This window comes from Callorhinus ursinus, unplaced genomic scaffold (assembly GCF_003265705.2).
Source record: "Callorhinus ursinus isolate GAN/ISIS: 27379988/994484 unplaced genomic scaffold, GSC_fseal_2.0 scaffold1989, whole genome shotgun sequence".
NCBI classification, from domain to species: domain Eukaryota; kingdom Metazoa; phylum Chordata; class Mammalia; order Carnivora; family Otariidae; genus Callorhinus; species Callorhinus ursinus.
The window spans coordinates 8-8,633 of record NW_027399043.1 but is presented as its reverse complement, the minus strand read 5'-3'; the positions used below and the strand labels follow the sequence as shown (position 1 = coordinate 8,633).

Here is an 8,626-nt window from a genome sequence, read left to right as displayed (position 1 = left end):
TGATTCTGAACTCTAGGTCCGACATCATACTAATGTCTGTATTGAGTAGGTCCCTGGCTGAAGGTACTACTTCTTGTTCTTTTTGCTGAGGTGATTTCTTTCGTCTTGTCATTTTGTCCAGAGGAGAATAGATGAATGAGAGAACGAAATGCTAACAGGTTTACAACGTCCCCAGCAAATATACTGTATACAAATCAGAAAAGACCTGAAACCAGGGGAAAAGAAAGGGAAAGAAAGAAAAAGAAAGAGAAAAAAAAAAAAAAAAAAAAAGATAAAAACAAAAACAAAACAATACAAAAAAAGCAGAATATGATCAAATATGATCAGGCTAGTGCATAGATCAGTGCCACACACTAGATTTTGGGTGTATTTTGGTCTGTTAGAAAAAAGTGCCTCCTAAAATTTTAAAGGAAGAAAGACATATATGTACAAAATAAGGGTTGATACAATGAAGGGATGGAAGATGACTGTAAAGATGAAAATTATAAAAGGTTTTATAAAAGGACTTGGTAAGATAAGTTGTTTGAAAAAAGAAAGAAGATTTAAGAAAAGAAAAAAAAAAAGGAAAAAGGGAGAGAATGTGATCAGGCAGGAGACTAGAACAAAGCCATACACTAGTGATTTAGGGTATATTTTGATCTATTAGAAGAAACTGTACCTCAAAATTTTAAAGAGAGAACAACTTATATATATATGCCAAAAATAAGGGTAACTACTATGAAGGGATAAAATATGACTCTAAAAATGAAAAATGAAAAATGTTTTTTTTTTTTTTTAAAAAGGGATTGATAAGATGTTGGTTAAAAAAGGGAAAAAGAAAAATAAAAAAAAACAGTCAACAAAAATTAACTTTGATGAAATAATGAATCATGGTAAAAAAAAAAAAAAAAAAAAAAAAAGCCATGAATCTATGTGCAGTATTCCCCTAGCGCTGGAGTTCTCCCATTCTCCTTGATCTATCAACTTGGTCTTGGCTTGCTGGCTGTTTGTGCTGATCTTCTGGGGGAGGGGCTTGTTGCTGTGGTTTCCAAATGTCTTTGCTGGAGGCGGAATTGCCCCGCCCTTGTGGGTCCGGGCTAAGGAAGCTGCTCCGGTTTGCTCTCAGGAGTTTTTGTTCCCTGCAAGCTCTCCGTACAGCCTTGGAGGACCAGGGCAGAAATGGTGGCCTCCCAATCTCCACCCGGAGGAGCTGAGAACTCGGGGCCCCGCTCCTCAGTGTGCCCCCAGAGAAAAGCAGTCACTTCCGTGTCCCCGGTCTCTGGCTGCACTCCGTGCTCACCCGGCCTGTGACCGAGCGTTGCTATCTCTGGCACCCGACCCCGCGCAGAGTCTCCAAACCCAGCAGATCCCTGCAGTGCGTTCCCGCACCGCTCCTCCCCGGGAAGGAAGGGGAGTCTCCCCGGATCTGCCGCCTGCTGGGTCCCTGCTGGAGGAGCCATGCCCCGACTGGGCCGCAGATCACAGTTTATGGCAACCCCGAGCTGAGAGCCCGCGACTCTGCTCCGTCTCTGCAGCCAGCTTCCCCGCTCTGATACCTGGGAGCTCTGGCGCACTCAGGCACCCCCGGTCTCTCTGTGACCCCAAGGGTCCTGAGACCACACTGTCCCGGGAGGATTCCACCCCCCGCTTAGCCACTGCAGCGACGTCCCTCCACGGAGCCAACTTCTAAAAGGTCCGATTTTGTGCTCCGCGGCTCTAGCACTTGCCAGAAGCGGCCGGCGGAGGCCCCTCCCCCGCCGTCTATCCTCCCGAATATCGCCTCGGATTCACTTCTCCGCACGTCCTACCTTCCAGAAAGTGGTCACTTTTCTGTTCAGAGAGTTGTTGCTACTCTCTTCTTCGGTCTCCTGTTGAGTTCGTAGGTGTTCAGAATGGTTTGATCCCTATTCAGCTGAATTCCTGAGACCAGACGAAATCTAGGTCTCCTACTCCTCCACCATCTTGCTCCGCCCCCAGATTCTTGGTCTTTGCTCAGGTCATGATGTCAGGGTTGTGAGATCAAGCCCTGTGTCAGGCTCTTTGCTGAGTGCAGAGTCTGTTTAAGTTTCTCTGTCCCTCTCCCTCTCTCCCTCCTCCCCATGCGCTCGCTCTCTCTCTCTCTCTCTCTCTCTCTCTCTAAACAAATCTTTAAAAAAAATAATAGTTGCTGATATTTAAGTTTTATGCTCTAGGATAAAGTTGGAGAATTTGCTAAACTGAGTAAAATTGAACTCCTTGAAGCTACTGAGAAGTCTATTGGTCCTCCGGAAATGCACAGATACCATTGTGAACTCAAAAACTTCAGGGAGAAAGAAAAACAACTAGAGGTATTTATAAACAGACAACTCATTTTTATGTCCCTCGCTGATTTCCATCTTTCACAGTGTGATAGAGTGAATAGTAGCTCTGATTCAAGTGACTTCATATATTTGTGATGTTTTTTTTTTTTCCCACCTAGGATTGTATTGCTGACATTAATTAAACTAAGTCACAGTAAATGAGAATTGGGTTTGAAAAAAGTTTGAAAAATTTGACTTATCATTTCATCAAATACATGTTATTAATTGAATTTCTAAGGAACCAGTGATAGTATTTTAAAGTATTTATTTCTCTCAGGAAGTTTCAGTATTCTTTCAGCATTTCTTAAACACCTGCCACGTGCCAGGACGGTACAAGGCTTTGGGTAATATAGCAGTTACCCTGTAGCTTTTGATGTAGTGTCTCTGTTGAACAATTCTCATATTTTTTCAGTTGCAGGAGGGTTGACTTTGTAAGAGAGCTTTGTGTTTATTTGCAGTATTGTTTTTATGTTCACCTTTAATAAACATACACATTACTTACAGCATATCATTTGAAAAGGTGTTTTGTTCAGTGAATCATTTTCTGTGTCCCAGCCACTAATATAAATTCAGTAAATTTTCATAATAAGATATCTTATAAACAAATGCTTTCTCTTAAATTGTAACTGTCCATAGTTAATAATAGGCATATTATTATAATTTAATATTTATTAGTGACCAAAGGAATAGTAATTATACTGCTTTAGATACTCTGTCAGTCTTTTTACCCTTTCCCCAGTGGAACAGTCTGATACAGTAATCCCCCATTCACACTTTAGTTACCTGCCATTTCAGTTACCCACAGTCACCTGTGGTTCAGAAGCAGATGATCCTCCTGACGTACGGTCACAAGGTCAGCAGTAGTCTGACATTATGTCACAGTGCCTCACTTCATCTCATCACATGGCATTTTATTATCCCACATCATCACAAGAAGAGGGGTGACAACAGTACGATAATATATTTTGAGAGAGAGGCCACATTCACATAACGTTTATGACCATTTGTTGTTAAAATTCTCCTCTTTTGTTCTTATTAGTCTCTTACTGTGTCAGACATACAAATTAAGCTTTATCATAGGTATGCATGTTTAGGAAAAAGCAGTCTATATTTATATATATATATATATATATATATATATATGGCTTTGCACTAAGTGGTTTCAGGCATCCTCTAGTGGTTTGGGACTATATTCCCCACAGATAAGGGGAGGGACTACTCTACTCGATCTGAAACACTCTGAAATTACAGCTCTCCTCTGAAGGAATGCAAACACATACCCTACTAGGTTCTGAGTACATCTTTGCATTTGTTAACTCGCAATCTAAAGGCCAGATTTAGCTTCCTTCATCTCATTTCTGAATCCTTAAGCCATGGGTGTTCATAACATACTAATCGTAATAATACTACTTTCATTTGTATATCACATTAACAGCTTTTGTTGAACTTGTACTTAAAGTAAGTAGGTTGCTTCTACCCTTGAGGTGAGTGGGGCAGATCCGTGTCTTGTCTTTAGGCAGGAAGAGGCTAGGCTCAGAGATGTGGTGGGGCTTTCTCACAGTCACACGATTAATAAATTGCAGGGCCTAGACCAGAACTCAGGTATGCATGTTAGTTGTACAGTTCTTAAGAACTGTGAAATTCTTCATTGTGAAATTTTGCTAGCATTGTACATTTTCATCATTATAGGGTTTGACCTGTTGTCTTTTCAGGTAAACTAATTGTTAAATATTTGTTTTAGACCTCATGCAAAGAGAAAACTGAGTATCTAGAGAAAATGATTCAGAGGAATGAAAGGTATAAACAAGATGTGGAGCGGTTCTATGAACGTAAGCGACATTTAGATTTGATTGAGATGCTTGAAGCTAAAAGGCCGTGGGTGGTAAGTCTTAATTATTAGTGGCAAAAATAGCGATGCTTTAACTAGCAGAAAGGCTATATAAAGAAGGCACTAATTGCTCTGTATTCAAATTAGGTGCTTTTGTTCATTTTTGCCTTATATATCATAATAAAACTGGTGTTATGATATAGCTGTGTACTGTTACTCTTATTGTGTAACAAATAACAGTTGATTGTGCTCTTAATTCTTCCAGATTTGAGTCCTCAACAGATAGTTTGTTCTATAAGGTGTCAATGATCTAAATATGTTTACACATAAAAATTAAATCTTCGAGTGTCCTCAGGTCACAGAGAGTTTACTTGGCATGTACCACTGATAAGTTCAGGTACAGATGTAGCTGAAAGCTGTGGACTATAATTCTTTCCTCCTGCTTCCTTAGTTTATTGAGGCTACTCTTTCCTTTTAATCGCTGTGCAGTGTATAGTTATTAGTTATGACCACAGTTTCAGCTGAAGAGTCCATTCACTCAGTGTATCTCTTCATGACGGGCGGAACAGAATAAGGAAGTTTTATAATGTTTGTTCTAGGATTTGGAGGGAGGTAATTGTTAATAGAACAAGTGGCTGTATTTGTGGCCTTTCTCCACCACCCCTTCACCCTACCCTGTCCCATAAGTCCATAATTCTTAAACTTTTTGCTTTTCAGCTTGTTTTGACTACATTTTCCTATGCCTCTTATTCTCTTAACCTACTTTATCTTTCTCCTTTAAAGTCTTTTGGTTTATCCTTTTCTTTCTCAGATTGATTTCAATCTTTTTTCATTTCTTTTTAATTTATTCTAATGTTTGTAATCTTTTCTTCGTCCCATTCATTCTTACTATATGCTCTGTGAGCACTCCACTTACTTTTTTTTTCTAGCAAATATTTATTAAGTCTTGTGCATGGCAAGCATCGTTTTTACCCGCATTTTTGTTCTTCTTTTGACCCATTTTTCCTTTGTTTTGTTTTTGCATTTTTACTTTTCACAACTGAGTTTCTCTTATTTATATGTTCTCATATCCCTTCTTTATTGAGAGACTAGAGGAAAACCTCATTTTAGTAGCAATTACTCTGTAAGTTTCAGAACCATGGAAGTCGGAGTCCAGCCTAGTGATAAATACTCACTGAGTATCAAGGTTCTTGATAAGTCATTGTGGTATTCACTATTTCTCAAGTTGTTTCAGAGGGTAAATTTTCTATTAGTAGGCCTGCCGAAAGGATATCAAAACAGTCTTTTCATAGATTTGGTTTCTGCCTGCACCTTGATTTTAGTAGATGTGTTAGTTTAAGCTAGTAGTACATTAACTTTTCTTACTTGAATTAATTGCAAGGAATATGAAAATGTTCGTCAGGAGTATGAAGAAGTAAAACTAGCTCGAGACCGAGTGAAGGAAGAGGTGAGAAAACTTAAAGAAGGGCAGATCCCTATGACCCGTCGAATTGAAGAAATTGAGAGGCAGCGTCACATTTTGGAGGCTCAAATCAAAGAGAAGGTACTTTTTTGGCTCAACTTAGGATTTTCTGTTTTTTTAGCAAGTACAGAAGCTACTCTGCAGGCTTTCTAAGTTATTTTGTGCATTTACTTGTAGCTTTCGTTCCTTTTTTAACTCAATTCTACCACGATAGGGCTTTCAGGGTCCTAATCGTCACTTTTTGCAGGTTGCTGCTTAATAAGAATTCCAGCATACAAAAGAGAAAACTGAAATGGGATTTTTTTTTCCTCCCCAAAGATTTTATTTATTTGAGAGAGAGCGAGCGAGCATGAGTCGGGGCAGAGACAGGGAGAGAGAGAAGCAGACTCCCCTCTGAGCAAGGAGCCCAGTACGGGGCTCGGTCCCAGGACCCTGACATCATGACCTGAGCTGAAGGCAGATGCTTAACCGACTGAGCCACCCAGCCACCCTGAAATGTGATTGTTTTAATGATAAGAGAATTCAGAGTAGTAGTCCTGGAAACATTGAATTTCTTCTGTGAATTTATCATAGAAAACCTGATGTTTCTTAGAATAAATAGTATAATGGCATATGGAATATTCCATTTATTAAAAAAAATTACCTAAAAATTTTAAACTTAAAAAAATTTTTATGGTCATGGCTCTTGACCTTTAGGGAGATTTTGGGAGTTCCAAGATTTTGAGAACAGTTTGAACTATGGATCCTGCTATCCTAATAGGATGGTTTCTAGGATCAGATGAAATACCACAAGATAATAAATGTGAAGGGATAAAGAAACATGTATGCATCCTGCTACGGCTATTTTTAATATCAGTGAATAACCTTTTACAGATTTGCAAGTAAGTTAGTATTTTTGTTGGTAACTATAAATTTGGTATGAAAGAAATGAAAAGCATTGTGGGTTAACTTGATATTTGGATGGGTGGGACCACATAATTTGCTTGCATGAGATTTTAACTAAATTCCCCTCCTTCTGGTTCAATTTTACAGGCAACAGATATCAAGGAGACCTCTCAAAAATGCAAACAAAAGCAAGATATTATAGAAAGGAAAGATAAACAGGTAAGATTTTGTATTGAAATTTTTACTGTGCTAATTTAACCTGACTTCTGTGTTCAGGTCTGAATTATGGGACAACTTTTCGTTTGGAAATTGTCTAACGTCCTGCTCAGTAGAGCAGTTGCACAGATGATAATGAGGAAAAATTCTCAAAACTACTCCTAGTAGATAGGCACTGTGATCTTTGTAACTGAGTGGCTATAGTTTAACAGGGTAATGGTAAAATTGGATTTAGTTATCTCAGTAGCAGAAGTTAAATTTTGAGATTTATTCTGTTGATGTTAAGAGTAGGACGTTAAAAAGCTGATTACAAATTCTATGTGTATAGGTGGGGCTTGATGGCAAAATCATTTTAAGACGGCTGTGCAAGAGAGTAGACTTCTTAGCTAAGAGAGCCCCAACGGTATGTGGGGTTTTGTTCTTCAGAACCATTCAGAAACTAAAGTTTGAATTACCTGTCTTAGAGATAGACGCATAACTTGAAACATTCCCGGTGGTTGAAACACTATGTTCATTTTCCAGTTTTCAGCCTCACCCCTTTTTCTGTGCCTTTGTCTTCAGATCCCAGGTGCCTCTCATTTAATTTCTCCAGAGAATAAACCTCAAATTTCCGTGGCAGAGGCTAGGCCGTCAGTGCCGAGTGCTCAGGGTGTCTGAGTGGATGGGGTGCTGGAGCGGTGGGGTAGGAGGCGTAGGGCAGGGTAGTCCTGTTGTACGTGGTATCTTTTATACTTGACATCTCTGAGTTTTTTTTTTTAACTTTTTATTGTTATGTTAATCACCATATATTACATCATTTGTTTTGGTGTAGTGTTCCATGATTCATTGTTTGTTCGTAACACCCAGTGCTCTATGCAGAATGTGCCCTCTTTAATACCCATCACCAGGCTAACCCATCCCCCTACCCTCCTCCCCTCTAGAACCCTCAGTTTGTTTTTCAGAGTCCATCATCTCTCCTGGTTCGTCTCCCCCTCTGACTTACTCCCCTTCATTCTTCCTCTCCTGCTATCTTCTTCTTTTTCTTTTTTCTTAAAATATGTTGCATTATTAGTTTCAGAAGTACAGATCTGTGATTCAACAGTCTTGCACAATTCACAGCGCTCACCGTAGCACATACCCTCCCCAATGTCTATCATTCAGCCACCCCATCCCTCCCACCCCCGACCACTCCAGCAACCCTCAGTTTGTTCCTGAGATTAAGAATTCCTCATATCAGTGAGGTCATATGATACATGTCTTTCTCTGATTGACTTATTTCACTCAGCATAACACCCTCCAATTCCATCCACGTCATTGCAAATGGCAAGATCTCATTCCTTTTGATGGCTGCATAATGTTCCATTGTGTATATATACCACATCTTCTTTATCCATTCATCTGTCGATGGACATCTTGGCTCTTTCCACAGTTTGGCTATTGTGGACATTGCTGCTATAAACATTGGGGTGCACGTACCCCTTCGGGTCCCTACATTTGTATCTTTGGGATAAATACCCAGTAGTGCAATTGCTGGATCGAACGGTAGCTCTAATTTCAACTGTTTGAGGAACCTCCATACTGTTTTCCAGAGGGGTTGCACCAGCTTGCATTCCCACCAACAGTGTAGGAGGGTTCCCCTTTCTCCACATCCCCGCCAACATCTGTCGTTCCCTGACTTGTTAATTTTAGCCATTCTGACTGGTGTGAGGTGGTATCTCATTGAGGTTTTGATTTGGATTTCCCTGATGCCGAGCGATGTTGAGCACTTTTTCATGTGCCTGTTGGCCATTTGGATGTCTTCTTTGGAAAAATGTTCATGTTTTATGCCCATTTCTTGATTGGATTATTTGTTCTTTGGGTGTTGAGTTTGATAAGTTCTTTATAGATTTTGGATACTAGCCCTTTATCTGATATGTCATTTGCAAATATTTTCTCCCA

General features: G+C 39.6%; 1 protein-coding gene across 1 annotated transcript; it reads left to right on the top strand.

Moving 5' to 3' along the window:
* Window positions 1-2,171: 2,171 nt before the first annotated feature.
* LOC112818198 (structural maintenance of chromosomes protein 5-like) lies at window positions 2,172-6,766 on the top strand (the record flags this gene model as incomplete). The annotated part of the gene is made up of 4 exons (XM_025865395.2): window positions 2,172-2,306; window positions 4,060-4,200; window positions 5,528-5,689; window positions 6,641-6,766. Coding segments are annotated over 4 exons (549 nt in total), but the record flags the coding sequence as incomplete, so codon positions are not given.
* Window positions 6,767-8,626: the final 1,860 nt, after the last annotated feature.